This window comes from Coccinella septempunctata, chromosome 1 (genome assembly GCF_907165205.1).
Source record: "Coccinella septempunctata chromosome 1, icCocSept1.1, whole genome shotgun sequence".
NCBI classification, from domain to species: domain Eukaryota; kingdom Metazoa; phylum Arthropoda; class Insecta; order Coleoptera; family Coccinellidae; genus Coccinella; species Coccinella septempunctata.
In genome coordinates, this window is record NC_058189.1 from 5846641 (window position 1) to 5873171 (window position 26531).

The 26531-nt window shown below is 35.2% G+C and overlaps 2 protein-coding genes across 3 annotated transcripts in view; one reads left to right on the forward strand and one right to left on the reverse strand.

The window, feature by feature from the left end:
- Nucleotides 1-19310, reverse strand: part of LOC123319856 — a 49796-nt gene extending 30486 nt beyond the window's left edge. The window contains exon 1 of one of the 2 annotated variants that reach the window (XM_044906863.1): nt 18880-19310. In XM_044906863.1, coding sequence (XP_044762798.1) covers nt 18880-19059 — 180 coding nt within the window. In that variant the 5' untranslated portion in view covers nt 19060-19310. The remainder of the gene's footprint in view (nt 1-18879) is intronic. The other variant, XM_044906872.1, reaches the window with a different exon arrangement.
- LOC123319905 (E3 ubiquitin-protein ligase MYCBP2) overlaps nt 1-26531 on the forward strand; it is a 149621-nt gene that overhangs the window by 87914 nt on the left and 35176 nt on the right. The gene's annotated exons all lie outside the window — the stretch shown is intronic.

Here is a 26531-nt window from a genome sequence, read left to right on the forward strand (position 1 = left end):
GATGTCATTACCAAATTCCATAGTTGTACCTCCAAGCTTTGGAGTGCTTTTAAAAAAATGAACTTTGAAAATTCCAGGACAGGGACTAATTTTTTTTATTTCAAATGTCAAAGGTTCATTATTGGAAAAAATGACCGAAAGCTCAATATAACGACTTTGAGCGCCAGCTAAAGTATGCAAGAACCGTACACAGCAGGATATATCTGCCCCCTCATTTAGAATAATTTACGCTGATTCCGTGACATGGGGATTGTTCGCAGCCAGACCTACCCCAACAGAAACACGCAAACAAACCCATTTTAACCAACAATCAATTAAAGAGGAAGTTGACACCGTTTCCGGTCGATCGACCCAGCCGTTTTACCACATTTAGGGTTTATTGAACCGTCCGACGTGAATTGTTGCATCTTCCCAGAGATGTGAGGGAGTTCGTTCTCCCAAGCCATTATTTTTAACCCCCTTGTGACGATTCTCGGATTGTCAAACTCGATATTTTCTCTCACGGAAGAACAAAGCGTTCTCGAATTAGTGTGAAAGGTTTTGGGAATCTTAATACAGTAATGGATTCGATACATATACATGGTGTCCCAAATTCGATGTCCAGTGCGGGAATCTCGGAAACTAGAAGAGCTGAGCGAATCCGATGACACGTTTCCGAGCTCTTTTTCAGAGATAAATAGAATGGTGAAAACCGTAGCCTCCAACGATCTTTCGTTTTTGAGTTATTAGCAAAAATTCAGATTTTGTCGATTTCGAAAAGTTCTCATAACTTTTTTGTCTTTTAAGATACAGATCTGAAACTTGAACCTTCTTAGGGACTGTTATACGTAGAATCTGACGAAAGGTTTTTTCCAATTCAAAAATAACAAATGCAATTAAAGTTGGCATTCAAAAAAACGCCTGATTCGAAATGAAAAAATATTTTGAGCTCGTCAGTGGATTCAACGTAAAAAACTGCCTGTAGAAGGTTTAAGTTGCACATCTGTAACTTCAAAGACAAAAAAGTTATGAGAACTTGTCGAATACGTCAAAAGCTCATTTTTTTGCTAATAACTCAAAAACGAAGAATCGTGGGAGCCTACGGTTTTCACCATTCTTCGTTTCTCTGAAAACGAGCTCGGAAATGTGTCATCGGTTTAGCAAGAGCAAAATGTCAAATAAGACAAGTAGGTGATAGAGGCCTTCTTTTACCCTTACTCTTCATCTTTTTTTTTCATAGTGTTGTGCATATTTATTTTGGTTTTGTTTCATTTTCTCTGAATGTTCTCTTTTTTGTTGTTCTTCTACATACTTAATTTGTATCTTTCACGATTATCGTATGTTCCTGTTGAAATTAATATTGAGTAATAAAATTCAAAGAACCCAATTCTTGAAACTGAGTTGGACGCTACCTTATGAATATTTGAACGTTTTGTAAAATAAAATTATTCTTTATATTTTTTCATATAATACGCCGTACGAGTAATTTGATGTTCAATAAGTAAAAAAAATTTGTGAAATGTGGAAAATTGGGTACTTTAGCTGAATACAACTTTGTAAAAGATCCACAGATGCGTGTAGTGTCACAGATAAAGCGATTTATTCTGAAGGTAAATTTGTTTTTCCAGGGCTGGCACAGCTCATTATGAAAACTTAAAATGGCTATAGCTCTTTATCAGGGCCGAATCGAAAAAAATGGTATAGGAAAACAGTGTTTCTTTTGAACTCTACTGTTGAAATACACTGCGCAAAAAAATTAACGCACATTATGGAAATCTCAAATTTATTCTACAACTGAAGGTGTTCTCAATGATAATTATTTTTATCAGAATTATGCATGCATATGTTATCCACTTTCAACGGTTTTCTTCAATACAGATGTTTTTTCCCAGCAGGAATAAAAAAAGATGATATTATCAGATTTTGAATGTATTGGCTCCATTCTAAAATTAGTTGTTCTCGATCAATTCTAGTGATCAATAGTTTTTCTTTCGTTTGATTTTCTACACTCGATCGCTATGCAACGCGAAACACGTAATTTGACCCAAGAGGAATGTGCCCAAGCGGTAGTTTTGCGAGAAGAAGGGTGGACATACACAAGAATTGCAGAAAGGTTTGGAGTTTCCCATTCAAGTGTGTCCAGAATGTTGCAGCGATTCAGGGAGACAGGTATGAATGTCCGAAGACCAGGACAGGGTAGACCACGGATAACAACTGCCATTCAAGAACGTTACTTGAGAGTTTCTTCGTCGAGACAACGGTTTGCAACCGCTCGTTTCCTTCAAATTCAGCTTGAGCAAACTCATGAGGTGCAAATTAGCACTCAGACAATAAGAAATCGCCTCAGAGAATATGATTTAAGGCCTCGTGTCGCGGCAAGAGGCCCAGCTTTTACCCCAGCCCATCGAAGGGCGCGTTTGGATTTTGCGAGAAAGCATATCCATTGGGAAGAGGCCGATTGGGAAAGAGTTCTCTTCACAGATGAGTCTAGATTCTGCGTCTACCATTGTGATCGACGTTCCTTTGTATACAGATGTGAAAGATATGCTCAGTGCAATTTCCTCAATACTACTGGTTTCGGGGGAGTATCGATTATAGTATGGGGTGGAATATCTTTGACTGCTCGCACAGACTTAGTTGTCGTTGATAATGGAGCTATAAATGCTGATAAGTATATAAGGAACATTCTTGAAGAGTATGTAGTGCCATTGCCCCATACATTGGTGAAAATTTCATTTTTTTGGACGATAATGCCAGACCCCATCGTGCGCGTATCGTTCAGGAGTACCTTGAAGAGGTTGAAGTCTCTCGAATGGAATGGCCAGCAAGAAGTCCAGATCTCAATCCGATTGAGCAGGTTTGGGACAACCTCAATAGAAGGCTGAGAAGTTCAGAAAATCATCCAGCTACTCTTAATGACTTAGGAATCCAACTCGGAGAAATCTGGGAAGGATTAGATCAGAACATTTTAAGATCACTCATTTTGAGTATGAACCGTCGTTGCCGAGCTGTAATTAACGCAAGAGGTGGAAATACCAAGTATTAAATCACTTATCAGCATTTCAGTATTTTGAAAATTGTTCATTTCTCTTCTTTCACATAAGATTCGGTGAAATACTGAATTTATTTTCCATTTAATGTGTCTTGTTTCGTTCAAAACCTTCCCGAGAGAACATAAAAAATAAGTTATAAAGTCAATGTAGAGTTAACTTTCATTAAAATTGAGATTTTCAGAATGTGCGTTAATTTTTTTGCGCAGTGTATTTGTACTCACCTATATATACCTATCAATTTTGGCTCTCGTAATATCAACGATTGAAAAACTACTCTTTCTTACTACCTTCTGCCATTACTTTGAAAAGAAAACATTTGCAAAACTGTTGATAAAATAAATCACTGTAAGCATGATTCGATCTTATGAATCTATCAACAAAGACATAAAAGTAATCGGAACCTGAATCTCATGTGTTGGAGGCCCGGGTGATATTGGCTGACTCACCCTAAGTTACTTGCCACCCAACAACGGAACCCGCATACGCTTTCATTCCTATTTTCGTATTCTCCGAGAGTGTAAGGGTTCCCCGACCTATTAATACCTTGATACCATTATTGGCTATCGCCATTCGAGCAGTGGCGAGGTTGCGATGGAAGGCACGATAACCATAAAATTCATGTATTAAAGCGTTATCGATGATAGATCGTAAAAATGTTTCCTGTACATAAGTCTGTACCATTTTATAGCCTCTTGTTTGCCAGATTGACTGATACATCGGTTTAATGACTCGTTGAAGTATCATCGAAACTCGATAGCTACTATTCATGTATGTACAGGGTGTCCCAAATTCGATTTCTAGTGAGGAGATCTCGGAGACTAGAATAAAAGGAGCAAAACCGATGACACATTTCCGAGCTCTATATCAGAGAAAACCGTAGACTCCTACGATTCTTCGTTTTTGAGTTATTAGTAAAAAAAATGAGATTCTGACGATTTCGGAAAGTTCTCATAACTTTTTTGTCTTTGAGGTCACAGAACAGAAACTTGAGCGTTTACAGGCAATTTTCAACGTAGAATCCACTCACGAGCTCAAAATATTTTTTCATTTCGAATCATTAGGCGAACATTCGTTTTTTCAAATGCAAACTTTTATCGAATTTCTTATTTTTGAATTGGAGAAAATCTTCTGTTAGTAGATTCCACGTATAAGGTGCCTAAGAAGGTTCAAAGTTTCAGATGTGTATCTTCAAAGACAAAAAATGATGAGAACTTTTCGAAATTGTCAAAATCTCAATTTTTGCTAATAACTCAAAAACGAAGGATCTTAGAAGGCTACGGTTTTCACCATTCTTCGTTTCTCTGAAAAACAGCTCGTAAACTTGCATCGGTTTTGCTCTAGCTCTTTTAGTTTCCCAGATTTCTTCACTGGACATCGAATTTTTGACACCCTGTACAGGGTGGGAAAATTTCGATGTTTTAGCACTACAGCTTTCAAACCAGAGGAGATAGACAAAATCTGATACCTCATTCTTTTTCTTTTTTTCTGAGAAACTAACAAGAGTAGTAGTCATTTTTGGTCACCTTCTTTTGTTTTCGAGTTATAAGCGAAAATTGGAAAAATAGCGATTTCGAAATAAATTTATATCTCCGCTGATACTGATGATAGAGCTCTGAAATGAAAACATTATACAGGCACTTTTTAAGTAGAATCCAGTGGCAATCTTGCCTTTCAAGCAGGATTTTTAATTACGAAGCTATGACCCAAAGTTATGTTTTTTTGAAGGACAACACTAGATTTCTGTGCAATATTTTGAAAGCTTAATTTTTACTGATTCCAAAAATATATAACATCATATGGTTTCTATCGATATAAATAATAGAAAATGGTCAAAAACTCATTTTCTCAATATTTCTATGGTTTCTACTTTTGATGAGAATAGAAAAATGTAGCATCTTATGATTACCACAGTCTCCTTCTATTAGTTCTTTCATTTCTATGCTTCTTACTCAATTTCTCCAAAATTCAAATTTTCTGGAAATTGGTAAGAAGCATAGAAAGAATGACATTGCCGGAAGGAGACTGCTCTTGTAATGGGAAGTTCTATATTTCTGTGTTCGTCAAAAGTTGAAATATTGAGAAAATAGGTATTTGACCATTTTCTATTATTTATATTGATACAAACCATATGATGTTACATATTTTTGAAATCAGTGAAAATTAAGCTTTGAAAAAATTGCATACAAATCTAGTGTTCCCATTGAAAATAACATAACTTTGGGTCAACTTCATAATTAAAAATCCTGCTAAAAAGGCAAGCACGCCACTGGATTCTACTTAAAAAAGTGCCTGTATAATGTTTTCATTTCAGAGCTCTATCATCAGTATTAGCGGAGATATAAATTTATTTCGAAATCGCCATTTTTCCAATTTTCGCCTAGAACTCGAAAACAAAAGAAGGTGGCCAAAAATGACTACTACTCTAGTTAGTTTCTCATAGAAGAAGAGAACGAGAATGGGGTATCAGATTTTGTCTATCTCCACTGGTTTGAAAGCTGTAGTGCTAAAACATCGAAATTTGCCCACACTGTACAGGTCACTGAGAGCATCTCGAAAACTTAGGACTTAATCTTAAAGGACACCCGACTACTTTTTTCGAAAGCAGATCATGTATATCTTGATGCGTTTTTGAGTTATAGTGTGTTTCTGAAAAATGGCTGTTTCAAACATTTCCCTAGGTATATCTTTTTTACGTGCTTCAAACTGCTTATATTCTCCTTCAAGATCCTTCTCCCAAAGCTCAGGTGATAACCCTATAATATTTGTTATGAAAAACTAAATTTTAATCTAGACTTCAGAGTTGTAACTCGAACTAAGGAACAAATAATTCTGTTATTTTGGCCATTTTGGTTTCAAAAATACTTCCGAAATAATGAACCTCTTTGTGAAATCTTCAGTCTCCCAAAACATTGACCGCGAAAATTTGGTGGGGTTAAATTTTTTTCCTGTTAGATTGCAGATCAGAACTAAAAATAAATCGACCAAATACATCAAACGAAGGTTTCTCCTCTGCTTTATATCTTCCTGCGACATGGTGAAATCAGTTCTGCGTCTGCTTATAAACTAAAATTCGTATTTATAAGAGGCAACAAACAGCAACAGAACCGTTTAATATTATGGGAAAAGTTGCCGAAAGTTTTGGGGGCCTGATAAGCGATGCATCCGGCATATTCACGCGTGAATTGTTTTTTAATAATGTTGTTGTAACACTTTCACGTTTATTTTTGAAACGGTTATGGAAGTTTTTTTATTGTGATTCCACAAGGATATGGTAAGACTTCCGCTATAGGTGATTGGTGTGTAAGAGACACGAGAGCTATTTCGGAAAAGGTAAACCGAGAGATAAACATTGAAATTTCACGTGTTATAATATAAACTTGGCAGTAAAAAAGATAATAGTGGAGGTATCAAACAGTGATGGAGAGTTCATTTTGCTTCATTGTATTCGATTATAAGTCTTCGGCATGTCGGTGAATTCGGAAAATTTTAAATCATTATGTTACTCATGAGGTTATTCAGTTAACAGTAAATATTAAAAAATATCATGGAGGTAAATTCAAATGCTACCCGTGTAAGAAACCAATCAGAGCGTTAGTTTTGATCAAATGGCAAAAAAAAATATTAGGGTTAATCATTTCGAAAAACTCTCTCTGAAAATTTTGGTGGTTGCTTTATTGCCAAAAAATAGTGTGGCGCTTTCATTTAATTAAGTATATTTTTTGAGCAGCCCCCTTTCAGCTCTCCGAAATGGCATGTGAAAAGCAATTTTGAAATTATTCAATTTTGTTCCCCTTTTTGCAAGGGGTTGAAATAAAACCCTCGAAATTTGTTCGCAAGGAACTTTATTCCTTGTAGAAGAGTGATAACGCCTAAATGGCAATGAATAAAATAATGAGGATAAATTAATAAATAAATTGGCTAGCTCAATTCAGATCGTAACACTTGTCGATATTCGTATCGTCGGGTGGTATGCATCTGAATTTATCCTCATTATTTTATTCCTTATATTCATATTATAGTGTGTACATATAAAATAACGTAACTTGCTGATATTTCGATTTCTATTGGGTTCACATAAAAAAATATTGAATAGTTTTTTTAAATAATATTGTCAATTAGAAGAAGGAAGACAATTTGAACATCTAATTAAATTAGATTGATATTATTCGTTGCTGTAGATTATTTTGGTAATAAAAACGTCATCGTTAATTATTTGTCGATAACTCTAGAATAAATAAGGTTAGAATTATGCGGTCTTCACGGTTGTATTTGTAATTTTATAGATTATAAAAAGCTGAAAAAATATACCGGGTGTTCAATTCAAAAAATATGTCTATGTTCCACCGAAGACGAGCAGATGTTTCTCTTCTTCTTTTTAGCAGGGGTTGCTAAAAAAATTATTCGAAAGACCCATACTGTTTTGACAAGGATGAACCCTCGGATGAACTTTTTGCAACTATTCATTTACACCGAGATTCACACCCTATATAGATAAAAGCGGAAATTCTGGATGCCTAAACCGAGTCCTAAACTCCACAATGAGTTTCGAATAGACAAACAGCAAACTCCAGATTAGCCACAGCAACTTTCTGAACTATAAACTCTAGTTGAAAATCGATATCCGAAGACTCTTCTCAATGGTTCTTTACAAAATTTGTTCCTCATGAATTCCCATCAAGTATTTCCATAAAAGAAATATTCATATCAGCAGCAACGCAGATTTCGAAGGACCAAATTTTTTTTTTTCGGAAAAGCATGTTACTTATATCAGTAAAACAGGACGACACACCTTTCATTATATATACTCGCCCAAACCCATAGCCGATTATGGCGAAAGATGTCATTCATGCAGAGAGTAATTCGCATGCAACATTGCATTGCAATTGCCCATCCTTATTTTTTGCGTCTGAGCACTTCAATGCCAGTTTGCAATAAAGGAGAGATAAACCCGAATACAGCTAATCGAAACATTTTCTTTCCTCTCATTTTGCCGACCTATTGTTGAAGATTGACGTTGACTGCATCAAACACGTTCATATGGAATTCTTATACTTGACGAATAATTCTTGCACACCCATTTCCTTCCACTCAACTCTGTGAAAAGGTGTAATTTTCTGGAGTTATTCTAGTCCTGACTGGTTGAACTGAGGAAGGCATCATCCTGGGTTTTGCGAGATGTGCCTTCCAACGACCTTGACCATATTAAACGCCATATATTTATATGAGTATCATTGAATGAGGCACGGTGTGAGGAACGAAATTGATATGGGTCAAAATTTGAGGTCGGCTTCACAGAAACAATGAGACTGTTAATTCGCAGCAAATTGAGCTTGGAAACAGGAGGTCTTTCAACTAGGCAAAACGGATCGTATTTCGTAGTATGAAATTAGGCATTCAGACACCTAAAATAAAATACGTAATTGTGGACAATTTTTTAAATATGAAGAGATGACGCATCATCACGTATAGGATACATAAATTTCAATGGAGGACTTCCCTTATCGAATGAAACACCATTGTCGCTAATCGTTTCTTCTGACGTCGTTCGCAGATTGAAATAAAAATTTTTCTTGAATATCCTGAAAGATTTATCCAAACACATTGAATTATTGAATATCAGTGGAATGATATAATATATCTTCATCATATTTCATGATATTCAAGTTACACAGTTTATATTTTTCTCACCTGATACAAAATTTCATGCTGATAGGGTCAGGGTGGTCCAGATATTAGCCAACAAATTTCAACCACGTATTCTACTTCAAAAATAAGCCCTTGTTTGTCATATACGAGGATGTATTGATATCTAGTTAGCCTAACTAAACCAGTTCCATGCATAGAAAAAATATTGCGTTACCCGAGGCGTTACCATAGCAACGAACAATAACTCATTAGAAGTGTCAGTGTGAAGTTTGAGGTCAAAAAAGTAAACCAGAGTTACGCAATAAATTAAAAGAAAGAAGATGTCCACCGAAATTGTGAAAATCGAAAAATTGGAGTATCGAGCCATCATCAAGTACCTGCATTCAATCAAAAGGCTTAAGAGGTAGGCAGATTTAGGAAGATATGCTTAATACCCTTGGTGATCAATGTCCTTCATATGCGACCGTGAAAAATTGGACTGCAAGCTTCAATAGAGGTAAATTTTCTATTGAAGATGATGACTGATCGGGAAGACCAGTTTCTGTCAGTCCCCGAAAATATCGATGCAGTTCATGACATGATTTTATCCTCGATTTTATCAGACCGTCGAATTGGGCTGAAACGGATATCTGAAGCACTGAATACGAACGCGTTCATCACATAGTTCACGACAATTTGGACTTTTGAAATATTGCTGCACAATGGATCCCCAAATGTTTGAATTTGACCAAAAGCGTGCAAGGATAGAAGCATCGCGTTCGATCTGTGCTCGATTTGAAAACGATGTAGACTTCTTAATACGAATTGTTACTATGGATGAGACTTGGGTACATTTCTACGATCCAGAAACAAAGCAACAATCGATGGAATATCGACACTCTGGTTCTCCAAGACCTAAGAAGTTTCGTATCCAAAAATCTGCTGGAAAAGTTCTAGCTTCAGTTTTTTGAGATTGCCATGGAGTAATCATGATTGATTTTTTTGGATAAGGGTAGAACAATAACAGGAGATTACTATTCGACATAACTGACCACTCTACAGGAGAAAATTAAAGAGAAAATACGCAGAAAGCTATCCAAAGGTGTTTTGTTTTTGCAGGACAACGCCCCTGCACACAAATCTCATGTTGCCTTGCAAAATATTCGTGATTTAGGGTGTGAATTACTAGAACACCCCCCTTATTCACCAGATTTGGCTCCATTTGACTATCATCTCTTTCCTCAACTGAAAAAAAGTTTAAAAGGTCGTGAACTTTCTTCCAACGAGGAGGTAATTAAAAAGCTGTGGACGTCTGGTTTGCAGAGCAAGAAGAAACATTTTTTTAAAGGTCTAAAGACGTTGCAGGTTCGCTGTAATAAATGTATCCAATTAAGAGGAGAATATGTAGAGTAATAACATATTTTGACATTGAAATTTTGTTTGGTTCCATAGTAGGCTAAGAATTGTTCAATATATCCTCGTAAACATATGTCAAGAAACCAGGTTTTCCCTCTTTTTCAATCACTTTCCGCATTTTAGTAATAATTTGGTATTAGTTGTGGCAACGGCGTTATGACATTAACGGACATTTCATAAGTGCTAACATTACTCCTTTCTGGTCACAAAAATTCGAGAAAAATATTTCATGGCGAACCGAGTGCTAAAATAAAAGAGAATGGAGTATATTTCTATTCGACTAAACTACTAACGTATAGTGCGGACCAGACTTGGATATATAATTGCACCTTTCCCTTCCATTTCTATTTTCTCAAGAAATGCATTTAATTGGTGCTAGGTGGGCAAAAGACGAAGGTATTCTCAATTGGCCAGATGACGGCAACCTGCAATAAACTCAATCCCACGTAAAAATAACTAATAGCGTTATATAGCCTCGTCCATTCAACAGAGTTTCTCGATTATATGGAAGCGAACAAACTACCATAGCTCATTATGAATTATAATTATCTATTTCCTGCGGTGATCAAGGAATGATCCAGCGCGTTTAGCAGCCGTAATGCTACCAGTCGTTCAAAGCAGCACTCATTATCTCTCGTTGTACGCGACCTTTATCATTTTGAACCGAACCAGATTTCTCTTCAGATGATAGTTGTTGAACTCTCCAGTTGCAGTCTGGCTACGATGCGTTGTTATTTTACCTACTTGCCTTTCGACGCTCATTAATTTCTCAAATCAAAAGGGGGACCCCTTGCAGGGTTGACGAATCCGGGTGTTTCTGTCATGATTTATTTCTCGTGACAAGTGTTCCAGGAAAGCGTTCGAGAGAACTCTGTCTCTAGGAATATGTGAATTGAATTCATTTTTGAACGTACCCAAGCCAGAGCAAACTAAAATAATATTTGAATATAACATGATATTGAAAATATTTCCATTCAATTTACTATGCCAAGTTCCTGTTTCGCTACTTGTTCTATGGGGCAGTGAAAAAATTTAAAAATCGCAGACGAATCATTGGAAAGGTAACATCTCGGGTAACATACTAGGTGAGTCTTGGACGCGTACAAGTAGATTCTTGAGGTTGAAAGAGAAACTTTTTTCCTGTACCATTTTCCCCGATTCGGCCCTGATAAAAAGATATAGCAATTTTAAAAGTTTTCATAGTGAGCTGTGTCACCTCTGGAAAAACAAAATATCTGTAATACTACACATCTGTGGTTCTTTTAAACAGAGCTGTATTCAGCCAAATTACCCGATTTTTCAAATTTCACAGGTACTTTTTAATTTTTGAACATCAAATTACTGGAAAACGGCGCATTACACGAGGAAATATGAAGGAATACTTTCACAAAACGTTCGAATATTTAATAGATAGCGTCCAACTTAGTTTCAAGAGTTGGGTTCATTGAAAATTTGGAATGTTTATGGAACTTAATGGTCATAATGAGAAAACTGGAAGACGTGCGTGATATCCTCGGTGATATCTTGTCTTGGAAAAACATTTTTTTATGGTTTTTCTTTTTCAACAGCCTGAACCTGAACCGATTCGGAAAAAATTGTATTGCAAAAAAGTGTTTCTTTTGACCCCAAGAATCTATTGTTAAAATATTTGTACGAGTCAAACCCTCACCCTGTATACCTTTCTCGATACCTTCCTTGTGTTCAAAATATTATCGAGGACTACGGATTCTTCTTGAGCTACAGAAACATGGCAATCTCTTACCAAAAGCGTCAGATGAAAAAAAGAAATTATCGAGGGAGTGATTTGAGACTGAATATTTTTCAGTATTTCAATTTCTGCAGTATATGGAAAATTGAACCACAGTTGTTACTGCATCGAGAATTTCAACGAAATATGATGAGAAACTGTTGAAGAATAATTATATATTCATGTTTTATAGACGCCAAAGTTCGACATATTTTTCTTAATTGAAAAAACAAGGCGGAGTGATATCAATATAAAAATCTGATGTTTGAGTATTAATATAATTTCAAGAGTGAATGAGAATTAGGATAGCATTTCTCGAATGGAGATGTACAAGGTATATTACTCGGTATATTAAAGAAAATAATATTTTAGTTCCATCTCACAAACGGTTTTATCCTCGGTTTTATCGAATAAGATTTATTTCAATATATAGTTTTTTATTTATTTGATGAATCTTTTCGAACACAAGATATCACCCGCGTCTTCCAGTTTTCTGATTATGACCGTTACGTACCACAAAAATACAAAAAATTCAAAGAACGCAACTCTTGAAACTAAGTTGCATGCTCGGTTGCATGCTATCTATTGAATATTTGAAAGTTTTGAAAAAGTATGCCTTCATATTTTCTTGTATAATGCGCCGTTTTCAGGTAATTTCATGTTCAAAAATAAAAAATATTTGTGATATTCAGAAAATTGGATACATTGACTGAATGCAACTCTGCTTGAGATACACAGATGTGTACTCGGATGTGTAGTATCATAGATCAAGTCTCGGATTAAGCTTGTTATTCTGAAGAGAATTTTGTTTCTCAAGGGGTGGCATAGCTCATTATGAAAACTTAAAATGGCTATAACTTTTTATCAGAGCCGAATCGGAAAAAATGGTGTGTTTCCTTTGACTTGAGAAATCTACTGTTAAAATATTTGTACGAGTCAAAGACTCGCCCTGTATAATATTCATCCCTGTCACTGGCATAATCACGAGCATAATCATAAAATCAAATTGAACCTACTCGTCAACCTCGAAGCAATTGGAGTATTTAGTCTGAGTTTAAAATGTCTAGTCACAGTCATAAAATCATGTCCTTAAAATATAGATAATAATTTGCAACTTTTACGCTTTGAGGGAACATACAGTACAAGCTTGCGTCAATATCCCATTTGACATATGACATAAAAAATTCATTGGACGAATATCGTCTTTTTATAATTTATTTAAAAGAATATGGTAGAATTTCAAAGGTTAATGTCCTGTGTCTTTAAGGGAATTTGTCCGAAAAATTTATCACGATAAATTTGTAAAAAAGCGCATTCCTTCACGCTGTCACGAATTTGAATGACTCAAAAGAGATATAGGCTGATATAGGTCAAAGGAATTCTGATGCTTGCTTAACAGAAAATAAACAAATAATTAAGAAGTGATAATTCTTGATAGGGCACGAAAATCTTAGTAACTACATAATTTTAGCATTTAGTCGATTGTGCAAAAATGATTAGGCTAGCTTAGTGCGATAAAAACTTTCAGGTGCACTAACGAATTCACCGATTAAAGTGTAACATGAATAGAGTACGACATGACATCATTCTCGAACACTTGCACAGTCTCAACATGAAATCACAACAAAGTATTTGCAGAACCAAATGCAAAGCGAATGAAAACTTCGCTCATATTCTATTTCTCAATGAGAAATTGAGAGAGATAAATTTAAATATTTTTTTTGTTGTATATTCTGCAACTTGTTACTCAAGGAAGCGAATTCCAAGTGATTAAGCAAACGTTTTATCGTCACCTAGTCAATTAACACACACCTGTTCTTATTCATTATTAAATTCATGGTGCAGTGCGTCGGGTACTACCAGTACAGGGAAGCTGCTCGGAAACAACTTTTACTCCTGATAGACAATTTGAAATTGTAATTTGCCACTTACGGTCAGAGTTGCGGTAAATAACATGCCCTCCTAGCTGTCGTAGTCAACGTGACCGTTTCTTACGGATATTAGTATAGCATAGATAACAACATTAGTAGTTCATTGAGAAAGTTTGCCACCGTATCAAGACTTCGCTCATTTGCGTTGCAAATAAGTTATTGTTCGAGAAACCGTGAATTATATTATAAGACAAATCATTTCCTGGCCAAGTTTTCAGAGATCATTAAACCGAGCATCAAACCCAGATTTCAACGATGAATTCATGTCTTAAGTTCTAAGTAATGGATTGACCTCAGGATTGACTGACACGTGGCAAATAACTAGATAAGGCATTCCTTCAATCAGTTTATATAAACGTTAATTACGTTCATGACATATTTTCTAATTCACATTTACCGAAGCAAATTCACATTATGACAAAATTCGTAATTATTGATACTTTTACATAGAATGGGCAACACAGCGCTGATTTAAAACTCAAAAATATTTGACAAGCGTCATAACCTCATATTTTCGTACTCTATAGTGTGGGATGTGTCGAATTTCCAATGGCAGCTGACAGCTTTTATAAATGTGAATGGAGTACATTATACTACATTCACTTTTATTTGAGCACTCGGTTGGGCCATGGAAATTTGACACATTTCACTCTGCATAGTATGAAAAGGTGAGTTTATGAAGCTTGTCAAAACATTTTTGGGTTTTAAATTAACGCTATGTTGCCCGTTCTACATAAAAGTTTTTGTTATTACGTATTTTATCACAATGTCGAATCTCTTCGGAAAATATGTGACGAACATAATTGAAGTTTATACAATGTGATTGAAGGCATACCTAATACAGTTATTTGCATGGAAAATACGAATTATCAGTATTATATCATAATATGCACTAGCTTGAGGAGAGTTAATGTTCGTTATCTTCTTTGGCTAAAGTTTGAATACGTTACATCAGTTGTCGATTTCAAAAATATCAACCCGAAGATGAAATGCATATGATGCAGTGGTTGGAAATGGGTACCTCCCGAAGGAATGAACAAGAATGTTAAATTCTTCAACAAAAATCATCTTGCATCAATATAAGTAAATGGAAATAAAGGAAGTTTCAAGTCAAACTTCAGCTTTGAACAAAAATTTCACATGAATAAACAATAAACAGAACAACTGGCGCGTATTTGTGGCTGTTCATCTTAATACATTGATATAATTATAATAATTAGGTATTTATTGGTACCTTAAGATATTTACAATGTATAGGACAAGTCAAATGGAAAATAGAAAAATCAATTTTCGGGAACTTATTCTAAGATGGCATTCATCGAAAATCCTGTAGTAAACTTTTCGCATTAATTCACTCAAACATAGAATTCTCAAATGCCACCACTTTTTTGGGTCTCCCAATAGAAGGAAATTCTTTTGTCATCCTCTTCATTCACAATCTTTCTGATTGTGGAAATATTCAGCTGAAATATAAGTCGTTTGGATTCAGATGAAACATTTATATAAATTCTCTTACATTGAATATGTTCACTACCTTCTGACGTGTGTGGCAACGGCGTTATGACATTTCAGGAATGCCAACCATACTCCGTTCTAGTTACAAAAACTTGAGAAAATTATTTCATGGCCAACCGACTACTAAAATAAATGTGAATGGAGTATAGATATACTGCATGTATAAAAACCTTATTCACAAACAGATTGGATAATTTTAGGTATTATTCGAACAATACATAATTTGAGTACTTAGGCCTCGACTTAGGCTATTTGGAACATATCCACATTTTTCAGCAATAAATCCAGCGCAAAAATAAATATAATGCGTTGAAATTTTCAGCTGGGGATTAAAACAAAATTCTTAGAAACTAGTCAGATTTATTTTATGACAACTATTATTCTGAGGATTTTCAAGATTATTATCATTTGAGTATTAGTTAATCGAATACATACAAAACTTCTTTACCCCTGCTAAAAACTTAAAGAGTCCCGCGCTCGGTATGGCCATGCAATCCACAATATCTTGAAGCCATTCTTCAATCTCTCTCAAAACACCATTTAAAGTTTTTTCTCCAGTTTTTTCAACCAGGTCAGCGTTCATTTAGAACACTTTCACCTTTATTATATTAATTGGCAAATCGCAGTAAAATGCGTCCATATCACTATCAATTTCGAAGCAACTTTTACAAGGTCGCGCCAAAAATTCACTTTCGGAGTAAACGAGTATTTTAATATATCAACCTACATACAAAATAGACGAATAACATCAATCTTTGTTTACTGCACATGAAAGTATAAACAGCATAAATGCCGTTAAAATATACCTATCCTCTTTCCTGGGAGATATTCCTGGATTGTTTATAGCTTGAAATATTATTGACAACATGTTTTTCCACTACGGAGTACCAAAAATAATTGGTCTCTGAACACAGGAGTAAGTCATTAGATATGGTTTTCACTCGATTTTCCATAATCTTGAAATATTCTCCAGAAGACTCCTTTACATTTATGTATGTAGTTCAATTCGATGGTTTCCTGCCTCCGCTTTTTTTTCGTTGTGTTGAAGACGAGGTTGAAGAAGACTATTGACTAGTAGCCTCGCTAGTAGCACTAGTAGTTAATGTTTTGTGTTGTGTAAATTCGAATGAAAAACGCCTTTTAAGAAAGAAATTAACCTCGAAATTACCTTATTTGTTGAAAATGAAGAAGTTATCATAAATTAATTTTCAATGGCAATATGAATAAAGAAAAAGTTTTACGCGAAACAAATTTTAGGGGAGGTTGCTTTTTCTACTCCTGTGTGGGAACGTCACCAAAATTTTATTTGATTGCCTTCCCGCTCACATAGAATGTTTTCCAAATTTCAGTTGTGTCCATTTTCTGGTTTCCAGGGAAAAATTAAAAATGGCTCTTCAGCTGCCATCTTTAGAGAGCATCATTTGAACAGCAGCTGCTAAAAAACTTATATGAAAGACCCACACCCCTTAAGATTTTTCCGAGGATTTTTCGAAACTATTCATTTACACCTCGATTCACACCCTGTATATCTCATGTACACATTACATGTCGAGCTCGATGTCGAGTAGGTATTATCCTAGAGATTTTGAATTGTCGAAACAATCTGTTACTTGTAGAAAAATGACAGTTACCTTCTCCGCGCTCATGCTCATAACCTTCTGGAATGCTCACATTCTTCAAATCAAAACAACGGAAATACCAACTGCCATCCAACCGGTCAGCAGACAGCACAAGAATAAATAGTGAAACTAGAAATAACTCGGAGACAGTTTTTCATCCTCGAGTAGAGAGGTGAGCTGCGAGTTTTGTTATGAATGTTATGTCAACAACATTCGCGACGAATTTTTATATTACAATCGAAAAAAACGTCACCCTATTTACTTACTTTTTTATTTAATCGACTGTTGGAAAGGTTACATAGAGGGTGATTGAAGATGGATGGGAGAGTTTGGAGAAACTGGGAGTACTTCACACAGGAAATATGATGGTGAGCAACAATGTGGCTTTAGTTTCGACAATGCAGTGTTGCCATCTGTATCAGAGAAAGTGGTAGCAATTTTTGAAATTTCAAATGCAGCCCCTGAATTATTTATAGGATTTCCTACGACTCTGAATATTTCCAGAAAAAACCTATTAAAATATCAGAGAAAATACCTATTACATCGGGCCTTGCAACCATGATATACAGGGTGTTTCATAAATATTACGTTTTTGAGCTATTAGCAAAAAATGAGATTTTGACGATTTCGAAAAGTTCTCATAACTTTTTTGTCTTTGAAGATACAGATCTGAAACTTGAACCTTCTTAGGCATTTTTATACGTATGACCTATGGACGAAAGATTTTTTCCAATTCAAAAATAATAAATTCAATAAAATTTTGCATTAAAAAAAAGTTCGCCTAATGATTCGAAACTCGATTCGAAGTGAAAAAATATTCAGAGCTCGTCAGTGAATTCTACGTGTAAAAAAGTGACTGTAGAAGGTTCAAGTTTCAGATTTCAAAATTGTCAAAATCTCATTTTTTGCTAATTACTCAGGAACGAAGAATCGTAGGGGGCTACGGTTCTTTGTTTCTCTGAAAAAAACTGGAAAATGTGTCATCCGTTGTCTTCTAGCTGTTATGGTTCTCGAGATCCCCTCGAGACAACGAATTTTGCCCACCCTGTACTTTGAGTGAGGCATATACTCGGGCATATACAAAAAAACGAGCAAAAAAATATTATATGTTCAATGGGCACATGGTACAATATATTGTGGACTCATTATGTAGAACGCAATGGTCATATGATTTTCAGTCATAATTCATAATTATGTATAATTATACGACATACAATAAAAGTCGAGGGTTATACCCTATGTACTCAAAAAAGTGGAATCAAAAATAAGTACGACGTACTTTGGAACTAATTTGTCTCACTTGGAAAAAACAATATGGAAAATCATTTTCTGAAACATAATCAGGAACACATTGCAAATTCTATACAACGAGAAGACATTTTCAGATTTCATGTTCGTGAAATTACCTTCCAACAAGAAATTGAAAATAACATGTGCCGAAATGATTCTATGGGGAAGGTAGAAGAGTTTTATCTACCCTCGTATCCACCTAAAATACCAACTCTGAAATCACATAATCACAACTTTGAATCCTCAAAATCCGATTCAAAATCATGATGAAAGTTTATGAAAAATAAGCAATGCCCTAGGCAATAGCATAATAGTACTCGGCATGGTAGGTATGGCGACTAATAGAGTGACTTTCAATTTCAATTAAAATTAGCCTTTTTGGCAATTCAATGGATTATAGATTCTAAAAATAATAGGCAATAATGAATATGTAGTATATGAATGAGATTATGAGATTTATTGCGCGATTGTTTTATAATATTCGCAAACCGCTGTGTCGACAATTTTCGAGTATTTTCCCAGAATTCTTCGACTTCCAGCAATAGTGAGTTGATCGTGAGAATCGCGGATTTCAAAACGGCATGAAAACATTTTTGATTCTGGTGATGTTAGTCTACTGGAAGAGATGTTTCTCTTTTGGCAGATTCTGTCCACAGATTCCAGAGAGAATCTGTAATCTGCGATTCTGTCGCAAAATGACTTGCCTGGTCCATGGTGAAAGAGCAGTTGACCACCTTCCAGCCTCCGAATCTCTCGACACATTTGCATCCTTTCATGTCACATATTCCAGACTGACCGTCAGCCACATCGTTGTTGGCATTGAGCACAACGCAAAACAGCCACCAAAACACGACAGACGAAAAGGCGCCCCGACGTCGATCCATTTTCGACGTGCACTCATACTTTTCCGCCCGCCAACATGCTCTTTTTTTTTCGCCTGAATGTGTCGCTCGAAATTCCTGTCGGGACACGTCCGAATCGGGTCGATAGGTTTACGTTTCGAAATGGGATCAAAGCGGGCCTTACCGCAGCATCATACGGTTCGCGTTTGTTTTGTTTACCTCGCCAACTGCCTTAGCGCATCGAAATTGGCTTACTTCACGCACGAACTACTGAGCGCAACTGGTTTTATTGCTTTGTCGATGGTTTGCTGCTGCGAGATCGGCCTGTTCGTGAATGTTCGGGTGCCAGGAGATAGCACCCGAGTACCGTTCGGTGGATAGACCCTATTTTTCCGTTGTGCAGTGTACCAAGTTTTGGTTTTGATTCGAAGGGGGGTGTGGTGACCATCGTTGTGATCGTGACCAACGCAACATGGATGCTAAAGGTGATCATAGAATATAGTCGTTGATTCTTACACGTACAACAATTGAGGTTACTAATAACCTAAAGAGCATTCCTAAAAATAGCAATTATGACGTCCTTAAATTACAACACAATGATTTCTCGCGTTCCGTAATAAGCAAGACAAGCGCAATACGCATAACGTTACCATCATACCCACTCCATAGGAAGCATAGGTAGATAGCATGCGCAAAAATACCCGATACGACGCTACGTTCGATTTTTAAACATGCGTGTAAGGACCGCAGTATTATAACTTCAACATCAATACCGAGGTCAAGATATAATAAGTTTATTATCACAGTAATCCAATCAGGTACTATAAATGCTGGCCTTTTAGTTGGTCTTTGTAAATTTGCTTCAATGTGCCCCATCAATAAGTGCAGACTGTCTTGGCTTGGCAATAAAAATGAGCTTTTGAATTATGTTTCGTTCGTTCGTTCCACAAGCTAAAATTGTCTAAACGGTTTCAGTAAAGATTAAGATCAGCCTATCAGAACATTCTTCGTCTTGAAGGATAAGCAACAATATTAACAGCATGTTCTTCTTCGTCGGTCCAAAGACCCTCAAAAAATTAAAGTATATCCTTGATATTAAACGCTTAATTATTGACAAAAAACTGTGGAAAACCACCACTTACTCTAACTGATATCGATTCCTAATAGTACATCACGAAGATACCATACCATATGTGATGTCATTTTACCAAATTGCCTGTTTTTGGCTGTTTCTGGTACTTCTAGACCAGATTGCTAAAAACGTTGAAAGGAGTCCTGGACACGATTTTCGTGGAAAGTCCATCAGTGGAAACCACTTCACGATGTCTTCATTAGTCTTGAAGATATAAACAAATTTTGATATTTCGTCGATTTCGAAAATGTGCCATAACTTCTTTAGTTGCGAAAATATATAAGAAGGATAAAACCTTTCTACAGGCACTTTTTCATAGGGAATACTACACTTTATTTATGGTGGAAAAAACAACTTCGTGATTTTATATATACGAATGCATCCTTTTTTGATTTCATATCATACAAACAAAATTAGCTTTTAAAAAATATATAGATAAACAGGGTGGTCCAGATCGTAACCAAGAAATATTAACCACGTATTCTACATCAAAAATAAGCCCTAGTTTGTCATATAAACATATGTCGAGAAATGTTGTTGAAATTATAGAAAAAAAAATGTTTTTTATTGATATCTTTCACACTGCTTGAAATATTTTTATGAAATTTGAGAAATAGGTTTTGAGCGTCAAGGAGCACTTTTTGCATAATATCATTCCTTTTTATTCTACCAGTGGCGTCCGTACTGCAGCGGGAATGAATATTTTCAGATATTTCCGACAATAAAAATTACTATTTGAATCCTTTTTTTTGTGGAACAAATTCGGTCTCTTGACTTTTTGCTGTACGAGGCACCGTTTCCGGTTAAAAAAATAAAACACATTCTCATGCATAAAGAAATCGCCACAATTCGATACACCAAAAATAGTCTTATTATTATTATGTACCTACCATATCAAATTTTGGTGATTTCTTCATGCATGAGAATGTGTTTTATTTTTTTAACCGGAAACGGTGCCTCGTACAACAAAAAGTCAAGAGACAGATCTTGCTCCAAATTAAATAAGGATTTAAATAGTAATTTTTATTATGGAAAAATCAGTGACGTATCATTTTTTTTCAATCTTAAAATATTCATTCTCGCTGCAGTACGGACGCCACTGGTAGAATAAAAAAGAAATGATATTATGCAGAAAGTGCTCCTTGACGCTCAAAACCTATTTCTCAAATTTCATAAAAATATTTCAAGCAGTGTGAGAGTTATTGATGAAAAACATTTTTTTTTTCTATAATTTTAACACCCCGTATCTCGCAGAGGAAACATTTCTCGACATATGTTTATATGACAAACTAGAACTTATTTTTGATGTAGAATACGTGGTCAAAATTTCCAGGTTACGATATGGACCACCCTGTATACGATATATAAGTTACGACTTACATCTCCAAGGCAAAATCACCATTTTATTTGAACAGTAGTTGTTCAGCAACCAAAGGAAGGACAGAAATCAGAGGTAAATACACTACATACATATTGTGAAGACTCCAAGAAATGAGCAAGTGAATTATTCTTACATATTTTTTCCTAACAAAAAAACGAATCGACTTTATTTGAAGAAAGCACTTCGAGAAAACGATGAATTTCAACCATTTATTCCCACATATTCTCCATTCCTAATAATTCAAAAAAATTGTCTTCATTTTCTGTATAACGTATCTGACTATACAGGGTAAGTCTTCAACTCGTACAAATATTTTAACAGTAGATTCTTGAGATTGCATCTTTTTCATGTACCATTTTTTGCGGTCCTGATAAAAAGATATGATTATTTGAAGTTTTCATAATGAGCTGTGCCACTCCTGGAAAAACAATATTACCTTCAGAATAACTAGCTAATTGTGTGTCATTACACATCTGTAGATCTTTGAAATAGAGTTTTTCTCAGCCAAAATACCCAATTATTCAAATTTCACAGTTATTTTTTATTTTTGAACATCAAATTACTCGAAAACGTTCAAATATTCAGTTTTTCAACTGCCTGTATCTTTTAAACCAAGCTGACTGGGAAAAAATGGTTAAGGAAAAACTTGTTTCTTCTGAATCCAAGTACCTATTGTTGAAATATTTGTACGAGTCAAAGGCTCACCCTGTATAATATGCGTTTAGCTGTAACCGCGGATTGTCTCCAGAAAGCCTGAAATTACTAAGTGTATCTACAATTTGCAACACAGTGTTCTCAACAATGAAGAAATGATATTTCAATACTATCTAGTTTTGAGTTAAATCATTCATTGAAAGGGAAAGTAGGAATGCCCCACACTAATTTATTGGTCCATATACGATCAAATCACATATTCGATTTTTTTGGTTACAAGGATCTTAAAAATACCGCCCTAATATAAAAATAGGAGATATTTCAATTGAGTAAACCTGAATAAAGCTTAGAAAACCTATAATGGGCACCCCCCTTTAATGTCATGCAGCCGGTGTGCACTTAAATCTTACCCAAGATCTTTAGATCTAGGGATCATAAAGTAAGTCATATCGGTGTGTTCTGTGCTAGGGATTTTGTTAACCTTGGGTCCCTTGGGGGATGGACCTGAAAACATCTTTGGTATTAATAAAATTCTTTACCAATGATCTTAGATTTTCCTCCCCCCGTAGTAGTAGTTTGTGAAACAAAATATTAATGCATACTGGGTGTTAAATTGTGATTTATCTTCTGGAAAATATAAAAAGTTGAAAATTGGTGTATTACTCGACCGTAATCAGTATTCTACAGATTCTGATTCAGCTCCATTAGCTGAGACAGTTCCAAACCTAGCTGCTAAACGACATATTTTTCGTCAACGTTTCTCTAGTTGTTTCGAGAGAAATCTTGTGCTTAGGTCAGCCAGATTTTTATTGGATTTTCAAAATACATATATCTAACCAAATGTACGAAGGCGTAGAAGGGCCACATAATATTTTAAAAATATTTTTCCTTAAATTCCGACTTTGAAGTCGGAATTTAGTTAAATTCCGAGTTCAAAGTCGGAATTTAACAAAATTCCGAGTTCAAAGTCGGAATTTACTAAATTCCGACTTCAAACTCGGAATTTTATTCAGTTCCGAACTTCTACAGGGTGTTCTACGACGACGTATATTTGTTCCTGTATTACAGTTTGCTTTTCTACAAATATTCAAATTCGTATAATACAAAGTGTTCCCACATTTATGATGAATGAATAATTATGTACACAGGGTGTACATTATTATTTGAGTTTTCTTCTATGAGAGGTCATAACAATGATATGATAACCTTTTACAGACATAACATGACATGAATATTTTTTTAGACATAACTGTTTTTTAGGTATATTCCGGATATTTTATGAAAAAATTTAATTCTCATATGTACTCGTGAGGCTATCTCAATGTACAAGAAATCAGTACACCCCGAGGTACACCCGGTGTGCTTTGATATTTCTTACATGAAGAGGTCATTACAACGGTAAGAAAACCTCACATAGGCAGCTCTATGACGAATTGGTTCATTTCCGAATATGCTGAGATTTCATGAGAGGATTCTTTAATAAATATCGAACTTGATGTATTTTATTGGAGATAATTGTCATTAGGTCCATGTTTTTGAATAATTATGAAATTATGGTCGTAGACAGGTAGAGGTAAGGTTGGGCACAACCTCCCCCCACTCCAGTACTGAAATAGTAACCATAAAATAACATTGAGCTCCCAGTCCCCCCCTCTGTATATATGGAGAAATAATCTATGTCGTCGTAGAACAACACCCTGTGCATCTAGCCTGTATCGGTTTCGAAGTAAATTAAATTCCGACTTCAAAGTCGGTATTTTACTAAATTCCGACTTTGAACTCGGAATTTTGTTAAATTCCGACTTTGAAGTCGGAATTTAGTTAAATTCCGACTTTGAACTCGGAATTTAGTTAAATTCCGAGTTCAAAGTCGGAATTTAAGGAAAAATATTTTTAAAATATTATGTGGCCCTTCTACGCCTTCGTACAAATGTGATAATTTAAACCCTTTCCATAAATCGTTCGAATTCTCTTCAAAACTGCTTCTTAATGGTGGTTAACCTGGAGGTATGAGAGTTTTATTATGACAAATTTTCGAATACATCCCTTCAAGATGAAATGATGTACTACAATCATCATATTCTTCTTTAGCTCAGGAAAGAAAACAGCTTATATTAACAGCTTGACCTTACAATATGTGTCGAATGTTGCAAATATTTACATTGGACACAGTATAGTTTTCACAAAATTTCCATAGGGTTCTCTGCAAAAATTCAAGAATTTCGGTATCTTTTTGGTGTCATCTTATCACTTTTTAAATTTCACTGAATCCTCAATGTGAACCCTTCTTTTTTCTGAAGATCTATTACTAAAACTTCGAAATCAAGTGTAGGAAAACCACCTGGTAAAATTCTGCTTAAGTCGATCATAGAATCGGCATAACAACAGTATCAACACATACAAATGGAAATTTTGTAATGAACTAGGAACTAGACTAGAGTAAGATTTTTCCTAAAACCGTATTCCTGAAGCGATCTAACCTGAAACTTTCTACAAAAAAAAAAGATTAATGAAACAATAATCCTCCACCAACGCCTCAAGGGAGATTCTCAAGGGTGCATATCTTTTTTTCTTGCTTATTGTGGGTAGTAAGAAATACGTAAATAATTGAAGTACGTCATTGTTGTCAAAAATCCTGCAATACCTACAGCATTCTTACACTTATTATGGCCATTCGACTAACAAGGTTCCTTTGTGAGGAGAGGTACAAAACAGTTTGGATGGGGAAAGTTTGTCCTATTTTATACAGGGTGAGTCTTTGACTCGTAGGAATATTTAAACAGTAGATTCTTGTGGTCAAAAGAAACACTTTTTTATCATACTATTTTTTCCGATTCGGCCCTGATAAAAAGATATAGCCATTTTGAGTTTTCATAATGAGCTATGCCACCCCTGGAAAAACAAAATTATCTTCAGAATAACAAGCTGAAGCCACTTCACATCTGTGGATTTTTTAAACAGAGTTGGAGTTGAATTCAGCCAAAGTTCCCAATTTTTTATTTTTGGACATTTTGGACTCATAATAGAAGAAAATATGAGGAATACTTTTATTTTACAAAACGGTTAAAAATTATTATTCAGCGTACAACTCAGTTTCAAGAGTTGGGTTATTTGAATTTTTGGTATTTTTATGGTACGTAATGGTCATAATGAGAAAACTGGAAGATGTGGGTGATATTTCGAAAAAGATTGATCAAATAAATGAAAAACTATATTCCGAAATTCATTTCATTCGATCAAACCGTTTATGAGATCAAAATAACATTTTTTTATAGTTTTTCAATAGCCTGTATCTTTTAAACCGAGCCGATTCGGAAAAAATGGTAAAGGAAAAAAGTGTTTCTTTCGACCTCAAGAATCTACTGTTAAAATATTTGTACGGGTAAAAGACTCATCCTGTATAGTAATGACATTGTATAAAGACCATCTAAATGTTTTATTAATGTGTTTATATACCTACAACCGTACTCTTATAGTTATTTTTGTATCTAAATATTTTAGGCATTCGAAAGCTTCTTATGGGAGTAGGTATAAATATCTTCGATTTTGCATATGTAAAAATAGTTCATTTCTTCTTTTATTCAGTTCTGGAATTACAGAAAATAGTGTCGAAAAGTGACTTTTAATCAGCTTTAGCTAAATGCCTTATATGAAAGACCCTCTATGTCTTCGTTGAAGAACCGCGTCCTCCAATAACCTCTTCATCAATTTAGAAACACCCTGTATAACTGAGTATTCTTAGTCATCCTTCGTTTCGCCTCATTAACGAACTGAGACGCAAAGAGGAGGCTGAAAGAACTGTCTGATGAGTCTCTTGACCACCTGAAGTAACAGGTTAACAGGTATATCCCAATATGAAAAGAAGTAACTTCCTTTTCTGCGTGTTTCATTGAACGGGGCAACCTGACGCGAAACTGGTTATTCTAGAGATCTTTTTGATCTTATTTATATGTTAATTTGTTGGTACCGATCGGAGTTTCCTCCGTTGCCCTCTCAATGCAACGGATGGCTGCACGCAGCATCATTCGTCATCCGTTTCGTTCAAGCTCGAGTTCAATAGCAGGATAGATTAATTTTTTTTTACTTTCTGAATAATCGAATCTTGAAGCACACCTTCATCGTGGGAATTAACGATCTTAATTACCGGAAAATAAAGTTAAAACTCAAAAATGATAAGACATTATATGATAATTCATAATGGTTTTTCCATAATTCAAACATACCCCAAAGACCAAAATGTGGCCTTTATACAATGCCCCTGTCTTCATTTCTAGGTAATGCCGTCATGGTGGAGCAATCAGCGTAGCAAATCGTTCAACAAACAGTACTAGAAATAGCCATTCGAAA